Source organism: Chenopodium quinoa, unplaced genomic scaffold (assembly GCF_001683475.1).
Source record: "Chenopodium quinoa cultivar QQ74 unplaced genomic scaffold, ASM168347v1, whole genome shotgun sequence".
In the NCBI taxonomy this organism is placed as follows: Eukaryota; Viridiplantae; Streptophyta; class Magnoliopsida; order Caryophyllales; family Amaranthaceae; genus Chenopodium; species Chenopodium quinoa.
This window is the reverse complement of record NW_018742244.1, coordinates 135420-153851: the sequence shown is the minus strand read 5'-3', so window position 1 is coordinate 153851 and position 18432 is coordinate 135420. Positions and strand designations below refer to the sequence as shown.

The window sequence follows — 18432 nt, the reverse complement described above, 5'->3', positions numbered from 1 at the left end:
TAGTCTCTTTCACATCCTCTCTCAACCACTCCAATTTCTAATCTCGGCACCTCAATAGTATTAATATATCACAACCCAAATTGTAGGGTGCACTAGAAATTTTTACGGATTCTTTCCCTACATTGTAAAAGGCACAGGTTCACATCCGAAATAGTTATGTATATAACCTACAGAAATTGTTAAGGATTCTTTCCCGACATTGTAAAAAGCATAGGTGCATATTAAGTCCAAAAGGTTGATCCACCACATTCATGGTAGCACACTAGCACATTACCCGGGAGGAGAAAATGCAGAACCGAAAGATGCTGAATTTGCACAAACAGCGTAACAACAAGATGAATTCAGGAATACTGTTGACTATCTCACAGGGCAGGGATTAAGTTCATAATAATTCTTAACTAGGTGAAACAGAAGATTGAGAAGTGTGCTGTGGCTCTGTGAGCCTGTGATTAACAGATCAAGAGCTAGCTACTTTAAAATTCGAGATGTTGAAAGGACTTGAAACAGTTTCTATATATGATAACTTTACGATATCAACTGATATAATGACATAATGTCTTGTATTACATAGGTTAATGCATGATGGTAGTTGAACCAACTAATAACATACAGATTAAGCCAATTAATAACATACAGATTACATAAATAATGAATTATATGGCAAAAAGCCGAACATGATTGTTACAATCCGCTTATATATTGGTACATGAATACATAGTCCTAAACCAAAAGAAAATACTTCGTATAGCATTGTCTGATTTTCTGATTGACCAACAGACTGCTTCAAGGGTTTGTGGCTGACTGAGCTTCGGTGACTGTAGGAGTAGGAATTTCTTGAGGATTACCCTGGAAGGCAGGGAAAGAGGGGTTGGAAAGCTGTGGCAGATTGAGGTTCCTGAAAAATTCAGGCAAATTGGGAATTGCTGGCAGCTGAAGAGATTGCAAAGAAGAGAGATCAGGTAATGGAGGCAATTCCACGTTGCTTAAATCAGGGAACGAGGGCAGCTCAGGCTGTGGAAGCTCTGATATTTCAGCTAGATATCGAGCATCTGCATGAATCTTGATATCATTCATACGGGATAACAAGGCTATGAGCAAAATTGGTAAGAGAAGGAGAAACTGATAAGTGTAAGCCATGACTCAAAAGTGAAAAAAAACGATTACGAGTTGCAGAAGCTGCTGATTTTGTCACCTAAGTATGATGAAATTACTTTGGCTAATGTAGCGCTCTTATAGATATTGAGCGAGGAGGTTGCTTCGTGTAAGAAATTAAGTTTAGTTCAACAGATTCTGGAAATCTTCCTTTCTTATCCAGCCTTTTGCACCCACTTTCTATCTACAGGGTAGGTATTATTGTAAAATAGAGTACACCTCTTTCTTGAATAATTAAAGCAACTAATGCCAATTTCTGAACTTTTTATTTTGTCAAAACAACTAATTTTTTTTACCCTTGCATAACATCCCAATGGTACAGATACGTAATACAAAGGCGAGATTACCTTCATTGAACTCATTATCAAAATTAAACTCAAAACAATCGGAAAACTTGATATATTAAACCAAATACAATTAGCTTAAGAGAATCTCATATTTGAGTGAAAAAATTAACCAAAACTATGACAGGCGACTAATCTTTTAAAAAATAAAAACAAATGATCTTATCAAGTTATTGTTCATGCAGGTTATATGGGTGAGTAGTTCATGAGCACAAACAAAAAAGTTCATGAACATAAATGAATAGACAATCCTATGCTCAGGTTAAGACACCGCACAAAGAAAGTTCAAAATTTATTGAGCTCAAACTGTTAACTACAAGAAATTTAAACAAAGTAGAAGCAAAATACGAGAGATCAAAGAGCACGTAAAAGCCATCTGACCATCTGACTATAAAGAGTAGAAATTATGATAACATCCAGTGCTTAGATCATTTGAAGAAAAGTATCTATTTTACAATTAAGTCAGATAACAATATCAAGAAGGGAGCAGAGATTACACAATACAGTATAAAACTTGAAAAGCATCCGAAATTTGGTTTCGTGCATGTTCACTTGATAACTGTTGCTGCATTGTAGCTACTGATGCACCAAACTTTAGACCTTTAGTGAAGACAGAGTGACCTGTACGAATTACAAGGTTGGACAGGAGCTACACCAGCTTGTAAAGAAGAAGTTCATCAGGCAGACAAGGCTGAGACAGAGTAGAGTATCTCACATAATATCAGGATACTTGCCAAGATCATGCAGATCACGATGATCATCAGACACCTCGGGATCAGAAGGGTTCATGTATAGCAGTTGGCTTGATACTGCAAGGATCCAGTCTTCACTCGTCACTGAAAACAAAACAAGGTGGTTAAGGATGGAAGGCATGGGATCCTTTGGTGTCAAACTTATATCATGGACCTTTACCATTAAGCCAAGACCTCACTAATGAATAGGGGTGTCAATTCGGTTAAACAGTTCGGGTTTGGGTTGGGTTTATCAGTTTCGGGTTATAACAGGTTGGTTTATAACGGATTGAAATAATAAGCGGGTCGGTTTGGGTCGGTTTTGAAAATTATCGGGTCAGTTCGGTTTGGTTTTTAATTGCAGTTTCTATTCGGATCGGGTCCTTATCGGGTCGGGTTCTAGTCGCTTCGGGTCATAATCAATTTGGGTTGAACTGGGTCGGTTTGAAAACGGGTTTAGCCCATTTAATGTGGGTTTCGATTAAAAACAGTTCGGGTCTTAATCAGGACGGGTCGTAATTGGTTCGGGTCATAATCAGTTTGGGTTTAACTGGGTCGGTTCGAAAATGGGTTTCGATTCAAAATAGATCGGGTGAAATCGGGTCCAACCATTATTGTTTCGGTTATAATCGGTTTAGATTGAACTTGGTTGGTTTGAAAACGAGTTTACCCAATTTGAAACGGGTTTCTAATCAAAATCATATCGGGTTAAAATTGAGTCGGATGATTATCGAGTCGAATTAGTCAGATAATGGGTAGGAACGAGTCATGTTATAATCAAGTCAAGTCATAAATAAGTTGGGTTTATCGAGTAGTGGGTTGAAACAGATTAGATCATAAACATATTGGGTAACAGGTTGTAAATGACTCAGTCATAACGGGTTACGGGTTTTAAACGGTTTGGTCATAACGGGCTACGGGTCGTAAACGGTTCGGTCACAACGGGTTACGGATTATAACCGGTTCGGTCACAACGGGTTACGGGTTGGAACGATTTAGGTTTATCGGATTTTTATCGGGTTTTAACGGTTTTCGGTTTAAAACGGGTCGGGTTACTAACGGATTTAAACGTAATCGGTTTGGGTTGCTTTCAGTTTCGGGTTGCAACGGTTTGGCTTGATAACGGGTCGGGTTAGTAACGGTTTGCACAAATTCGGTTTAGTTCAGTTTTGGTTTGGAAAAAATTGGGTCAGGTCAGTTTTCGGTTTCCAAAAAATGGGTTTTAAGTCAGTTCCTTTTCGGATCGGTTTTAAACAGTCGGGTTTAACGGTTTGGGTCAGAAACTGACAGCTCTACTAATGAACAGACTTTGCATTAAGAACTAGGTTTATGCGGCACCTAGTATTGGAAATTAGAAACAAACTTATGATATTAATGAACTTGTGAAATAACCATGGGAGCTCATTATAAGTTCAAATGATGCCTTCCAAGTCAAACAACAACCAACTACAAAGTAACTAACCAGTGGAATGTAACTTTCACCTTATAAGACACTTTGACTTTTGAAAGAGAGATGAATCAGCTCACAAACTTGTCTAAAATCTTATATTTCAGTGTTTGCAGGGGAAGCAAACAATTCTGACATCAGAGTGACCATGGAAAAAATTCAAAAAAAAAAAAAAAAAAAAAAAAAACAAGGGGGGGGGGGAATCTATGGTAGCCTAATAAATTGATTTGCTCAAGACATTTGCAAAACATACTCAGAACCATCATATGATGTGTCCTCAATTTTCTATCCTTAATTACACTGAAAAGAGCACTTCAATGCTGTATATTAAAACCAATAAAACCTATGAGCAGAGAGTCCAAGATAATGAAAAGAACAAGCAGAACTATGTACACTATTGTACCCTAACAAGCAAGGCATCAATTAAAACACCCCAACCTATATAGGCCATAAGAATTGAAACCACAGTCCCATGATGCCAGACTCCTTGAGCCAAGTGATTGGCATTAATAATACTTCAATGCTACAATAACCAGCAAGATGCAAATTCAAACATCTCTATAAACAGGCCTGATCAATACACAACAATTCCATGTCGAAAAAACAGAAACAAGATAACTATATTTGCAGAATCACAGACAAAATATGATAATATTCATTTAAGAAAGCTTCCTAAGCAAGTAAGGACATCAACATGATTATTAGCTATTACCTTGGCGCAGGCATTAACTGAAGCCTTTCCTCTGAAACGTGATTCCCTTCTTCCAAATGCTGCTCATCCATCAGCAGTGCCTGCAAATCACTACCATTTGCCAAGCTGTTGAATTCAATTGATTTAGATGGCACAGTTGGATATTTGCGTTGACAAAAAGTCACCAGCCGTTTGACAGACTGCAGATATTTACGGGTGGTTTCATCATTCATGATATGGGCAACACTATTGGTATAAATCTTTTCCCGAGCAGAACGTTCGTGGATACCAACCATAGTAACACCGATGGGCCATGGTGCATTTCCAATGGCCAGCTTAATATAACAATCCACAGCAGTTCGATAGTCTCTCTGCATACAGCAATCCACGACAAACATTAACGATTTCTTGATGTCATCTGGAAGAGCCCTCTTCCTGCAGAATTTAAACAATGGAGTCAAGTATCGACCACACTGCTTAAAAGTGGCAACCGTTTGCTTTCCTTTTGCAGTCCGCCTTGACAAATCCTGCATTTCATTTAATTCTTGTCTCCATTCATTCAACAGCTTTTTGAAGAATACCAAAATCTTATCCTCCTCGCACAAATCCTCAAATTTTGCCTTCATGAGTTTTATGTCCTTATCAGCATCTACTCCAGAAGAGGCCCCCTCCCCACTCAAGTCCTCGTCACCTTTGCCTGTCTCTCCATCCTCCAAATCTTCACTTTTCCTCTTTCGGTCACTCATAATCCCAGTCTTCTGCCACTTCTTCAATTCAACAATATCTCGCAAGAAATCATTAGTCTGGCCTTCTGTCACATCACTGTCAACCTCAAAGGTTCCCGTCTTCAGGACATTCTTGTACCTGTCTAGACGGGCATCATCATCTTCTCCAAAAAGTGTAATGGGCTGTTTAAGGAGCCGAAGACGCCGAATCACTTCTTGTTTTGAGAGCTTAAGTTCATCAATATTATTCTGCTCATCAGTTGTTAAGGTTGCACTTTTAGAAGAGGAGTCAGTATTTGGTTTGGTAGAGTATATTAGATCAAGAAGTGAGGCTGTGGAAGCAGCAGAAGAGGATGAAGATTGCTGCTGACGAGCAGATTTTTCCTCGAGTTCACGTTTCTCCTCCTCACGAACCTTCTGAAGACGCTTTTGCTCAATCTCAGACCGCTTGAAGAATCGTTTCCCGCCCGATTCTGGCCTGTCTGCAGAGAGAGCTTGTCTCTTTTTCATAATCTCTTGTTTTATAAGGTCCATTTTTAGATTCAGTTACTTTCCCTCTCTTATCTCTCTTACACACAACCTACATACCCAAGAAAACAACATCAATATCATTACTATTACCTAAAACCCCGAATACCCGCAACGAAAAATTAAGGCAAATCAGAATCACATATATTAAGAAAAATCGGATACAAACTCCGTCACAACAAAGCTTGAATGACTTGATTCATATTAGTTCCAACGAAATCATAACAATTTAAAGCATAAAATACACCTAAATTGGCTAATTACATCAAAAAAAACACTATCTTGTATAACTCAGGACCCCTTTTGATCAGTGAACCATAAAAAAAGGGGAATTTTCTGCCAATTTAATCTACCCATCGAAAATTCAATCAACATGAGTAAAACAAAGGTCTAGCCCATCCCTAAGCCAATAACACATCTCATACTCGAATTCGCTCGTTAAAATCTTCAGTAATTATAACCTAAAGTTCAATAATTCACCTTAAAGGAACCCTAAATTGAGTATACTGATAATTAAATTAACGATAATATGAAACTAAACCCTAGATTGTGAAATTAATATTCGATAATTAAAAAGAGGGAGAAATTATCTTACCTCAGAAGTTTCTTCAATGGAGAAGAGAAAAACTCAGATGCCGCTTCAAAGCAGAACTCAAAGTACGCTACACTGGGGTTAGAGAGAGATGCAGCGTAGAAGCGAGGCTCCAAAAAATGAAACAATAGAAATCTGTTAGATTTTTATCTTGTTTAATTAGTTAAAGTTTTTGGGTCGTTTTGGTTCCCAAGGATCAAATTTAAGGTCAATAGCTTAAAAAAAAAACTTTACCTAATTGATCAATAATTCGGTTTGAAAATAACATGTAAGCCGAGACGTTTCATATCATTCAAAATAAGATGGTACCGTAAGTTATTTGGGTAATAAGATTCTTATTAAAGGTTAATTGACCCCCTAAAACCTTAATTGATCAAGAGTTTGGTAGTTAAAGGCAACAAGTGACATGAATTTGGTACAAGTATATACTAAGGCTATCACGAAAATTCTTTAACTATTGATTTTTTTTAGTGACATTTAACTATCAACTTTGAATCACGGATTATTTTCAACGATCAATTCATGTTTTTAAATGTCTTAAATAACCATGTTCATATCAATATCAAATTCATTTCAATGAATGTAATTCTACACATATAATATATGATTAATTGCTTATATAAATTGTGTAAAAGTCAAAACCGATCCAAAATAGAGAAGCATTAACACGCACCAACTCTTAACAACCGGCTATCCGCTATTTACAAAACCGGGCCATAAGTTGATTACACTCACTCATGAACTAGACAAAGAAGGGTTTAACAGAAAACCCCCAACTTTACAAGATCGAAAAAACTCAAAGGTAGAAGAAGAAGCAACAAAAATGGGGTTTGGAACCCTAAGATCTCTCATTCGTCCTCTTTCAAGAGCACTTTCTTCTCATTCTTCAACTTCAATCACTCAATCACCATTATCTTCTCAAATTCTCCCCAAATTTCTCTCTCCAAAAATTCAACCAGTTTTTGGGCACTCCATTTTTCGCTCAATTCATCTGGATTCTCTCCCTTCTCTCGCATCCAAACCTTTCGACCATTTAACCAATCCACGCTTTCCCAAGCGCCGCCCAAGTCTTAGTTCCCGCCGCAAGCGCTCTAGCCTCCGCCCCTCTGGTGGGTTTCCTTTATTTTCTCTCGAATTTTGGGAAAATGTGTTGAATTTGATTAGGGTTTTTTTATTTTTGAGATGGATTTAGTTTCTTCTTGAATGTTGTATTGTAAGGTAATTTGATTGAAATGAGGTGGTATTTTAGATGGGGTTGTTTGATTAGTGGAGTTATTTGATGAATGATGCATTGTTAGTTAAGTAATTTGAATTAAAGTATGTAAATGTTGAATCTTTTTTGCTGATTAAATATTACTTTTGTTAGTTTGTGCTGAGATTTTGGAATGGGGATTGATTGAAATGTAATGTAGGGCCATATGCTTGGGTTAAGCATGTACCTGGGGAGGCTATTCCACCAAGTCAACCCAATGAAGGGAGTGTCAAGTTGAGGAATGAGAAGAAACGCCGAAGGCAACGTCGTGAATTTATCAAGGTATGGTGATTTAGCGGTCTTTTGCTTGTTTGCATTTTCTTTATACTGTTAAGAGGGTTGTTAATATGAGAAATCGTTTGTCATTGATTGAGAAGTAATGATATAGAGTGAGTGAGGCTGAAGGATCCTCCCAGATGAAAATATTAAGTGCGAGTGTATGCCATTTATGCTGGACTAGTTGGCAGTCATTTGACATCCTTGAAAAGGTTCCACACTCGAACCATAGTGGAGCTTGGAATACCAACTCGTCGCATTATGAGAACAATTTTGGAACTTTGTTTAGTCATTATAACTTCTTCTGGCATAGAGCTACACTAAATTTGTAAGTCAAACTCTTGGATTATGAACACATTATTCTTGAGGAGTTGAAATTCCAACAAAACTGACTTGTAATAGAGCCTTTTTAATTAGCTGGAAACTTGGAATATAGTGACTAGTTCATTGCTGAATTGGATTAGACATTGGACTTGAGTTATCTGATACGATATATAGGTCACGAAGTTCCATTTGGATTTTGGATCACAGTCATTTGGTGTTTTGAATGCATTTACCTGTGCTGATGAACGAGTGAACTAGAATGCTGACTTAAGATTTTGCTGGTTATGGTTTTTAATAATGCTTGCTATTTATTTACTTCCAACCTCCTGGTTAAGATCTGCATGACTGCATGGTCTGCATCATAGTTGTTTCTAGTTATTGTCACCACGGGGAGTTTAGAAACCTTTTCAAAGTCTTTCTCTGTCATCATGTGGTATATTTTTGGAGCAGTTTCTAGAGTTAAGTTTATACTTTGTGTTTGTTGGTGGTCAAGTAATGGATTTCCTGTGATAGTGGTGGTGAGTTAGGAAAAGTCTAGGCACTCAATTGAATGAGTACATTGGTAAGGTATGCTTTTAGTTGATGGCAGTTTTGAGACTGTTTTAGGACCAAAGCAGATGTGCCCACTCTAACAGAGAGCATATCACCTGATATTCATGATGCTTGTCTGTTTGATTAGATTATTGCTTTGAAATTTTGATCAAGGACCATACCTTATGGGAAAGATGGAATTACTGTACTAACTGTGTAAGCAAGTGATAGGTTGATAATGGGTGATTAGGAATTAATTTGCTTGCTTACCTGAGAGGCATTTGTTTATTATATTTCTCTCTTTTTTGGAAAGGCAGTTGCAAGTGGGTGTGAAGATGAAGTAAGATGGATTGTGCCTGCAATAAGGAGTCTCTTTGTTTTTATCCTTTGATCTTAATTTTCTGGATGTTCTAAATTCTAATAAGCACACTTAAGAGTCTCTTCATGTAGGGTGCCTCTTTGAGGAATCTTGCCCGCTAGTAATTGCAGTATATTTCAAAGAGTGGTTCATAAACATGGAGTAGCAATGGTTGTATTCTTGTGAATGTGGGTTGTTATGTAGACTTCAATTCATGTATTTTAGATAAGTAGATCAGATGAGACCTAAGAATAAGTACCCTTGACAAATGGTAAAGGTTGTTCATATGAGGACCTTCTCATGTAATATCATGGTGAGGTCCTTAAAAGCTCAAAGGCAGGTAGAAATTCCTGTTAAAAATTTTGGAAATCAGCCATGGGCATATGAAGATATGATCACCCTAGATTTATCATCCTTGATAAAAGCTATACTTGATGCTCTGAATACCCTTTTCCAACATTGGCAAAGAAATCCCCAACCCCCCAAAAGGAAAAAGAAAAAAACTTAAAAAAGTGAACATTGGATAGAAGTCTCTTATTTCCCAAGTGGTCAACTGGTAACATAGGGCTATCATGTCCTTAAGCCATAAATGCAATATCTTTTTCAAAGTAGCAGGAAAATCTTGTCTAAAGTAGCTGCAAAACCCTATAAGCATTGAGACCACAAAGAAATTGCTTCCATGGGAATGCTATTTTAGGTGTTATACACCAGTGGAAAGTATTTGGAACACTTTGGGTTTTTTCATCAGCTCTTAAGAGACGAGTAACATAACATGGGAAGGACAGAAACTGTAAATAGGCTGTCCTCTGTATGTTATGGCATACATGTCTTTCACGACTTCCCCTCACTCTTGCTTGGCCCTGTCAGTTGTTCTTTAGGGTATAGATGTTATTGTCGTATGATTGAGGGCTAAGGCATATTTTTACTTTGGTTTACTGCTGTTTATTATTTGATTTTTGTATTTTAGACTTTTAGTCATCTTTACTGCTAGCCTAAAGCTCGTGTGAGAATTCAGTACTCAGTGACAATATGCTAATGTATAACATCTGTAGCCAAATTTAAAGTTCATGACTTATTGGGATTAAAAAAATTAGTGTTAAACATTGGTCGGCAATTTTTTTTTTTTTTCTTTTTTTTGCTTGTATATGTGCTATGGGGAATCTCTACCCTTAGGTTTGTTGCTGTTTTCTGTTATATAATATTCAGAGCCAATAGCTATGTGCTTCATATTTTGCAGTCTGAAAGAAAGAAGAGAAAGGCTGAAGTGCAGGAGGCAAATCGCAAGAAAAGGGAGAAAAGGATTGAACGTAAGATGGAAGCAGTTGCTAGAGATAGAGATTGGTCTCAGAGACTTGCAGAGTTGCAACGACTTGAAGCGGAGAAAAATAAAACAACAGCCTGAAAACCTGCCTAAGACCTATTCTCTTACATTTGCTCATGAACTGCTGTTAGGGCTGAGAGTCATATATTGAACATTTGGTGCATTTAGTGTTACTTATGTGCAACCGCCGTGGGCTACCCTCCGTTCCATCTTGTTGCATCACCAATTGGAATTGACATGTTTGCCTTTCAGTAGTGGACCAGACTTGCTATATTTTGTTTCTTCTTGCAGTTTGTTTACTACGTCTACATGTAATACTTTTGTCTTTGAAATAATCCTTGACGAATTGCTGAATTCTATGGATAACTTGTGCATGCTACTTGGAAAAAAGAAATTATTTGTTATACACCAGCATTTTCAGTGCACAACGTTGCATGTTAGAATATATCATCTTTACCGAAAATTCCTATTCCAAGACTATTGTGTTCAGGAAAATAGTACTACATATTATATTTTGTACGTTTTTTTCTTAAATTGGGATAGTAAATATCAGAAATTACCACTGAGCTATACTCTTCTATGTGTTATTATAAGAAACATTCAATACTTAAGCTAATTTTAAAGGGGGCCAACAGTTAAAGATACAAGAGTTGGCGTTTGGGCCACGGGGGCCGGGCCTCCACCAGCCCCCCCCGGCTCCGCCCCTGATTGTGTTCATATTAGAATATATTGTCTGCTGTGGTAGTCCAATTCTTACCTAGTGGCAGGTTGAATCCTTTGTTGACAACTTACGTATGGGAAACACAACAACCTCTCTCGTTTCTTGGTTTGAAAAAGTCCAAATTTGCCAAAATTAAAGGCTATAATTCAAGATTTTGGACCAATTTTAGAGGTTTCAAAACCCAATGTCAAAAACATTCGAGATGGTAGTAAACGTAATGCATCTCAGCATCATATAATGTTGTTTAAAGCCGTATATGACCACTAATCGATGTCGATCACACAAAGGCGTATGGTGGCCTTAAGTTGACTAAGGAAGACATGTACGTAAATGGCTAAATTGACGTTTTAAAGGCGAAGTAGATGGTTGCAACCACTCAATTGGCCTCTCGGGGGTGTCTTGTGGTTGATGGAAAGCACCCTAACCTCTTTTTTTCCGATTGATCGGTCAAAAAGTTAAAAATGTCCAAACTGAAGGTGGTCATACACAAAATATAACCATCCAATTCTGGAAGTTTTGGAAACATGTGTCGAAAATTCTCGAGACTGTATAGGATGCATCCGAGGGTAAAATCATGTTGTTTGAACCAATATATGACCACCAGTCGGTCATATAAAGCCTTGTGGTGATATGAAGTTAATGTAAGAAGGTGTAATTTGTATACGATTAAATTGACAATAAAAGGCAAAGAGGACATTTTCAACCACCCATATGGAATCCTGGGGTGCCATAGGACCTTTGGGAAGCACCCCGAACTCTTTTCCTACTGGGTCCGAAAAAGTCAAAATTTATTTAAAATTGAAGAATATAATCCACACTTATTGGCCAATTTTGGAAAAAAAAAAAATCAAAATTGAAGTAAATGTATGGGGTGTCCCTCAAATGTATATAAATTGATTTGGAACCATGAAATGCCTACAAACAGGTCTATAAAGCCCTCAGATTGAGTTAGGTTTAACTATGTGGCTATTTCAGAATTAAGTTGCATTGGTAGTGAAGAGTGCAAGAGACGGTGCAATAATCACTAATTTGGCATACTGAGGTCGAATCATGAAACAGTAATTTATAATCAAACTTTATACAAAACACCCCCTAGATTATATTACGCAATCCAACTACATTTTTTTTAGACTACAATCATCGTCTAATCAAAAAACAAAAAAGAATTTTTGGGCAGATTTGGAGGTTTTGGGGCTCGATGTCAAAAAATCTTATGATACTAGGCTATACATTCCGGGGTCATATAATGTAGTTTGGAACCATATATGATCATCATATGTTGTCATAAATATCTGTGGTAGGCTTGATTTTATGAAATTGGTGCAAGTTGTAAACAATATATTGGATGCTTAAAGGCAAATTGGATGATTTCACCCACCCAATTGGACTCTCGGTGGGTATTAGGATCCATGGTTATCATCTCGGCAATTTTGATTTCCGGGCAAGAAAAGTCAAAAGTTTCCAAAATTAAAGGCTAATATTCATGCTTTTTGGGCGATTTTGGAGGTTTTGGGATTTGGTGTAAAAAAAGTCTTAAGATACTAGGCTATACATCCCGAGGTCATATAATGTCTTTTGGAACCATATATGATCATTTTATATTAACATAAATGTCCGTGGTAGGCTTGAGTTTATGAAATTGATGCAAGATGTAAACGGCTAAATTGGATGCTTAAAGAAAAATTGGATGGTTTCACCCACCTAATTGGACTCCCAGAGGATATTAGGATCAATGGTTATCATCTCGGCAATTTTTATTTCCGAGCCAAAAAAAGTCAAATTTTTCCAAAATTAAAGGCTATATTCATGCTTTTTGGGCAGTTTTAGAGGTTTCGGGAAGCGGTGTTGAAAAGTTTTGAGATGCTATGGGATATATTCCGGGGTCATATAATGTCATTTAAAACCATATATAATCATAATATATTGTCATAAATGTCCGTGGTATAAACGCACTCCGTCATTTGCCATAAAATACAATATCGTCACACCAGTAACAGTTTACAACTGCCGGTATAAATGCACATACACCTTTGTCAAAATTAATTGACTACTTAATTTAATTCATGCATGTATTACAATCACAAATAAAACAAAACAAGGTCATTCAACCTTGAAAGTACTACGAAATACGGAGTATAATATTATAATACAGCCAATAAACACATCACTTAAAGGAACATTAATCACCATACATGATTAACCGTCATACATGAAACGACATCAATTAGGCCATACAAAGTACAAGCTTTCATTGAAAACCTAGGTAACAAGATAAAATAATGTAACAAGCTATCAACTGAAGTATAGGGAATTAATTTACCATCTTTGATATTGAGAATTCTTCATTTTCATTGGTGTTGGTTATTATTTTCAAAATCATTATTTTTTTTTTTTTTTTTTTTTTTTTTTTTTTTTTGAGGGAATTCAAAATCATTACTTAATGTATCATCAATACTCAAAAATAAAATAGATTGTTTATATTATTATACAACACAGTGTACTATCATACTTTGATACTGTTTTGGTGTTGTGCTTATTACTGATTTAGTGCTACTAATCATTATTGATTTTGTTTTGATTGTTTACAATTGTTCATTCACAATGGAATGAATTGATTGAAAGTCTGTTTGTTTGTTTGTTTTTTTTTTTTTTTCCAAGATGGAAAAGTATCCATATTTAATAATGCAATGAAATGGAATGAACCTTTAACAAGAATAGAATAGTCATAATTCACAAATAAATTCCAAGAATAGAATACTCTGGTTTTCATACATTTGCAAAATCTTGGCACGATTTTGAATCCACCACATGAAAAATACGAAAACAAAGATAGGTTTCTCTACAAGGGTAGGCTATTTCTTTTGTTATTACCTCCGTTACATATTATTTGCAACGATTTGACATAAAGTAGAGAGGGATAATGTCCAATCGTTGCAAATAATATGTAACGGAGGTAATAACAAAAGAAATAGCCTACACAAACATCAGTCACAAAAGAAATAGCCTACACAAACATCAGTCATAAGCTCATAAGAGTCATAACTGTGTTTTACAAGCGCATCTCCACGAGTCCAACGATGGAGAGTTTCATCTATGTTTTCAGAGCAAATATGTGTAATGACAAGGTAAAGACATATGCCAATAGTCAGTATCTGAAATTCTGAATTCAGTGTGTCCAAATCATTGTTTGGTGCATCAAACCTGTAAAAAGAGTTGTTCTTACCAGTATGTCCCTTCTCTCATATGGAGTAACTGCATTCAAAACAATCTGATATTTTATCGTGTATACAGCGCAATGAAATGAATGGAGCCAAAGATAATGTCAAAATGGTAGCTGCTTAAAACGAAAATTTGTCGCAAGTTTCTCAAAATACTTAATCTCCAGCTGAACAACTTGAATACTTGATAGAACTGGCATCTTATGCTAACAATCACACTTTGTCTATAAATAAGTTACAACTATATCTTACAAACCACGCACTCAACTGTAAAGAATGTTATATTGGAGAAGAATATGTAAAAGTACCAAATTACTATCTATTGAAGAGGGAGATCAATGGTAGCGTAATATCTCCACTATAAACCCCCCCTTATTGTAGGAGAACATGATCTCTCCAGTATCGAGAGAGGATCTATGTACATAATAGGAATCCTTTCTCCCATTAAGAATATTAAAATCACAAAGCTTATAAAGACAAACCTTAGTTATACAGCAATACAATTGATTAATACAAAAGAAATGAATGGAATTGCAGTGGAAATGAAGCTCAAATCAGCTCCAAAACTCCCGGGATTTTACTGAACATGTATGACCGTCCTCAACATTGTGATTGTAATCAAGTGTCCACTTTTCGAATGTGCCATCCACAAAATTATAGTAACCTCCGTGAAGAGAAAGTGTACCTTTCGCAACTCTTTCTTTGATCCAAGGGTATGTAAGCAAATTCATTAGTGAGTGGTTGATAGATTCCTGTCAAAGAACAAATCAGGAAAGTTGGCAAAGAAATTCAGGTTGAAAATTATAAACCTTCATTCTTATCCAAATCAAAGTTTGTCAATGTGGTGCACCTTCTCACAATGTCGACACTGTTGGTCAAGGTGTAGGTTGGAAGCCACGGATTTGGTGCTAACCCTTGCATTCTTGCCAAATATAACCCAACTTTTAATGAAGCTCCTAGTAAGCAATAAAGAATAGAATCAAAAAATTAGTACACTTCTAAATACTATAAGTTAAAAGACAATTGTTTTCTTCATTTTAATTTGTTTTTTAGGTTTGCATGGAAAATAATATTTAGATAGACCTGGAACCTTGAATCTTCTTCTTCTACATCCTCCATACTCATGAGGGCACGGATCCCACCACAGCGGCTATGGCCAACAACCAGAATATTTTCAACCTGGAAAAATGAGAAAACAATTAACAGATTTCCACGCAGAAGACCCTTAGGACAGAATTGACAGATGTAAAGGAGTTTTCATTAAGTTATCCGACAATGGAGCTGTTTCAAGGACTTGTGGAAATTAGATTGTGGTTTTGTTCCGGAACTGTTCAGAGGACTTAGTTATTTTCACACAACTTGCTCCCAGTCAAGAATTTCACATCTTTTGTATTTCACATTTTTATTTCTTTTTCTCTTTTTTTTTTTTAACTTGCTCCCAGTCAAGAATTTCACATCTTTCGTATTTCTACATTCTATGTATTAAGGAAGCTAGACTTACTGATACATATCTGATTACAGGGCCACCTGAACAGTCGAAGCAATGTAACCTGATTTCAACCCAAACAAACTTTATTGATCCAAATTGACACCAAAAGTAATATGAGACATTGAATTGTTAAGCTATTAAGCAATAGACTTAAATTTGACCCAATTCAAAATAGCCTTAATGCCCTTTAATTAATTACATTATAACCCAAAAATGCCCACATCAACTTTAATGAAGCCCAACAAAAACAACCTATTTGCAAGGTCTAATCTAGGAAGCATAAGGATCTTTTATGTCCAAAGTGCTAACATGCTTCTCCTTCCCCTTTTAATAACCCAAATCCCTCCATTTGCTGGAGAGATATGGAAGGAAAATGGAAGGGTATTATTGTTATCCAAACATAAATGAAAGCATATGCAGGAATACTGTTCACTACTTCACAATGTAATCAAGATATGTCTTCCAGTGCTCATATTAATATAAGTTTGTCACAGGTTCAGGATAAAAAGAACTCAGAGCAATTTACCTCAAGAGCATTAACAGAAAATTCAAGCGCGGCTTTTGTCTCTGAGGGCCCAGTCTGCACGAACAGCAAACTCAAAATCAGATTCAACATGGAACTCACATATTTTTTACAATATATACCCTTTTAAACTTTCTAATAATGAATAGAGGAAACATAATACCTCAAAAGGGGGCACCAGATTCGCCACATTTCTCACAGTGAAAGCTTCTCCAGGTTGAAATCCAAGGATGTTAGAAGGACAAACTCTAGAATCTGCACAAGCAATCACTGTAAACTGTTCCCAAAACTGTCAGTTAGCTGTCCCATGTTCAGTCCAATCTAGGTGGAAAATAAATTACTGTCGAAGTAATTTTCACATAGGGTATATAGGGAAATTTAGTTGCTCAAACATGTTCCTTTAAGAGGAATCCATTAATTGAAAGCAGTACATACCTTGGGCGATTGAGTCTCAGCAAGGTTCTGATAGTGTTCTATGTTTCCCCTACATATTCAAATTAAGAAGAAATCACAAATTGAAGTATGAAGAAAACCCAGCTACTAGTACTTTCTTTAGATAAAGAAAAAGCAGTTAGACCACAATTACACTTACAAGTATTTTTCCTTCTTGAAGGTCAAAAACCGTTGCTTCATGGTACAAAATGGATCACGACCATTCAAAGTATCTTCTGACATGTTTTCTTTGATATTTCCAGCCTCTTTAGTCAGTTCCAGAGATATCCTCGAAGCTTTTAGTCTCAAAACAGGATTAATCCTGCAAAGTGAGCATAACACAAGTTCTAACATGAAAATTGTGATTCAATTAAGCTAAAGATGCTCAACTTACATCAGTAGTACTTATACTTCTAGAACCATATGACCTATAAAAGACATTTTACTGCAATGGTATGAGGTAGCTTATTGCAAGATCTACTAACAAAACTAAAACAGCAAACACAAAAGCTCTAGTTACTTCAAAAATGACTAACTAATATTTGGGGCAGCAGTCCCTCTCAAGTCTTGATTTGATACAAGGGATTTCTATTCTTAGTTTTACCTAACAACTAAGAAATGTTAATAATTAATAGTACCCTTTCCCCTTTTTATATGTTTCCAAACATGGACTAAGAGTTAGCAGTTGACATACAACCCATTGTCATAAACTCCAAAAACCAATATATTTTTTCTTCTTTAGCAATAAAGTTCAATTCTTAAGAAGAAAGATCTTGTCTTTGGCAGTTTCCATCAAAAACCCAGGTGTAATTTTACAACCTCTCACATTCTTCTACTCGTAAACTAAATTAATTTTACACCCGAGTGTATAATAGACATCGTGCCCTTAGCATGTGAGCATCAAAATCAATCCAACAGGTCACATCAAAGCAAATTAAAACCCAATTTCTTAACCCAATTCAATAGCTCAGTGTATCATCACACCCCATAATAACGTGAATCAAAAAGAAAATTCCAAAGCACAATCAACCTATAATGTAACAGTAATATAGCAAATGATGCACCAAATACAAAAAACAAACAATGAGAAAGTGATTACTTGGAAGAATTAGTCGATAATCTCAAAATGGTCAGCTCATTTTCTCCCAATTTCAAAGTAGAACCAAAGATCTGCATCAAAAAACCCAAAAAATAAGTACAATCAGAAAAATCAACAATCAACCCAGAACAAAAAAACAGGGGAACAATACAAAGAGGGAAAAATTACAGCGGAATTGTTGGGAAAATCGAGAGATGAAGAAAGAGAAAGAGATCGAAGAGAAGTCATAAAGAAGAAGAAGAAGAAGAAGAAAAGAAGAAGAAAGAAGAAGAAGAAGAAGAAGAAGAAAGAAGAAGAAGAAGAAAGAAGAAGAAGAAGAAGAAGAAGAAGAAGAAGAAGAAGAAGAAGAAGAAGAAGAAGAAGAAGAAGAAGAAGAAGAAGAAGAAGAAGAAGAAGAAGAAGAAGAAGAAGAAGAAGAAGAAGAAGAAGAAGAAGAAGAAGAAGAAGAAGAAGAAGAAGAAGAAGAAAGAAGAAGAAGAAGAAGAAGAAGAAGAAGAAGAAGAAGAAGAAGAAGAAAGAAGAAGAAGAAGAAGAAGAAGAAGAAGAAGAAGAAGAAGAAGAAGAAGAAGAAGAAGAAGAAAGAAGAAGAAGAAGAAGAAGAAGAAGAAGAAGAAGAAGAAGAAGAAGAAGAAGAAGAAGAAGAAGAAGAAGAAGAAGAAAGAAGAAGAAGAAGAAGAA

At 36.1% G+C, this 18432-nt stretch overlaps 3 protein-coding genes across 3 annotated transcripts; 1 reads left to right on the top strand and 2 right to left on the bottom strand.

Annotated features, from left to right (window-relative positions):
* Window positions 1-1772: 1772 nt before the first annotated feature.
* Window positions 1773-6383, bottom strand: LOC110738068 (pre-mRNA-splicing factor 18-like). Its single transcript, XM_021918439.1, has 3 exons — window positions 6214-6383; window positions 4387-5670; window positions 1773-2332 (listed from the first exon to the last, which is right to left on the bottom strand). Exons 2-3 carry the CDS (start codon window positions 5622-5624, stop codon window positions 2323-2325), a joined length of 1248 nt encoding a protein of 415 aa, XP_021774131.1. The 5' UTR covers window positions 5625-5670; window positions 6214-6383; the 3' UTR covers window positions 1773-2322.
* A 539-nt stretch (window positions 6384-6922) lies between these two features.
* Window positions 6923-10700, top strand: LOC110738059. Its single transcript, XM_021918429.1, has 3 exons — window positions 6923-7319; window positions 7623-7744; window positions 10189-10700. Exons 1-3 carry the CDS (start codon window positions 7034-7036, stop codon window positions 10351-10353), a joined length of 573 nt encoding a protein of 190 aa, XP_021774121.1. The 5' UTR covers window positions 6923-7033; the 3' UTR covers window positions 10354-10700.
* A 3679-nt stretch (window positions 10701-14379) lies between these two features.
* On the bottom strand, window positions 14380-18010 carry LOC110738050 (beta carbonic anhydrase 5, chloroplastic-like). Its single transcript, XM_021918416.1, has 9 exons — window positions 17923-18010; window positions 17755-17825; window positions 16816-16977; window positions 16659-16707; window positions 16387-16500; window positions 16227-16280; window positions 15302-15390; window positions 15062-15167; window positions 14380-14963 (listed from the first exon to the last, which is right to left on the bottom strand). The coding sequence occupies exons 1-9, from the start codon at window positions 17980-17982 to the stop codon at window positions 14766-14768; spliced, it is 903 nt and encodes a 300-aa protein (XP_021774108.1). The 5' UTR covers window positions 17983-18010; the 3' UTR covers window positions 14380-14765.
* Window positions 18011-18432: the final 422 nt, after the last annotated feature.

What these genes read in the sequence shown, in the direction of transcription:
- LOC110738068 (XM_021918439.1), bottom strand. Translation starts at nt 5,624, where the DNA reads ATGGACCTTATAAAACAAGAGATTATGAAAAAGAGACAAGCTCTCTCT.
- LOC110738050 (XM_021918416.1), bottom strand. Translation starts at nt 17,982, where the DNA reads ATGACTTCTCTTCGATCTCTTTCTCTTTCTTCATCTCTCGATTTTCCC. An exon ending in ATCTGGTGCCCCCTTTTGAG is followed by an intron (nt 16,281 to 16,386) that starts GTATTATGTTTC and finishes CTGTTCGTGCAG; the next exon opens with ACTGGGCCCTCAGAGACAAA. An exon ending in GTAGAAGAAGAAGATTCAAG is followed by an intron (nt 15,168 to 15,301) that starts GTTCCAGGTCTA and finishes ATTGCTTACTAG; the next exon opens with GAGCTTCATTAAAAGTTGGG.
- LOC110738059 (XM_021918429.1), top strand. Translation starts at nt 7,034, where the DNA reads ATGGGGTTTGGAACCCTAAGATCTCTCATTCGTCCTCTTTCAAGAGCA. An exon ending in CTCTAGCCTCCGCCCCTCTG is followed by an intron (nt 7,320 to 7,622) that starts GTGGGTTTCCTT and finishes AATGTAATGTAG; the next exon opens with GGCCATATGCTTGGGTTAAG. An exon ending in AACGTCGTGAATTTATCAAG is followed by an intron (nt 7,745 to 10,188) that starts GTATGGTGATTT and finishes CATATTTTGCAG; the next exon opens with TCTGAAAGAAAGAAGAGAAA.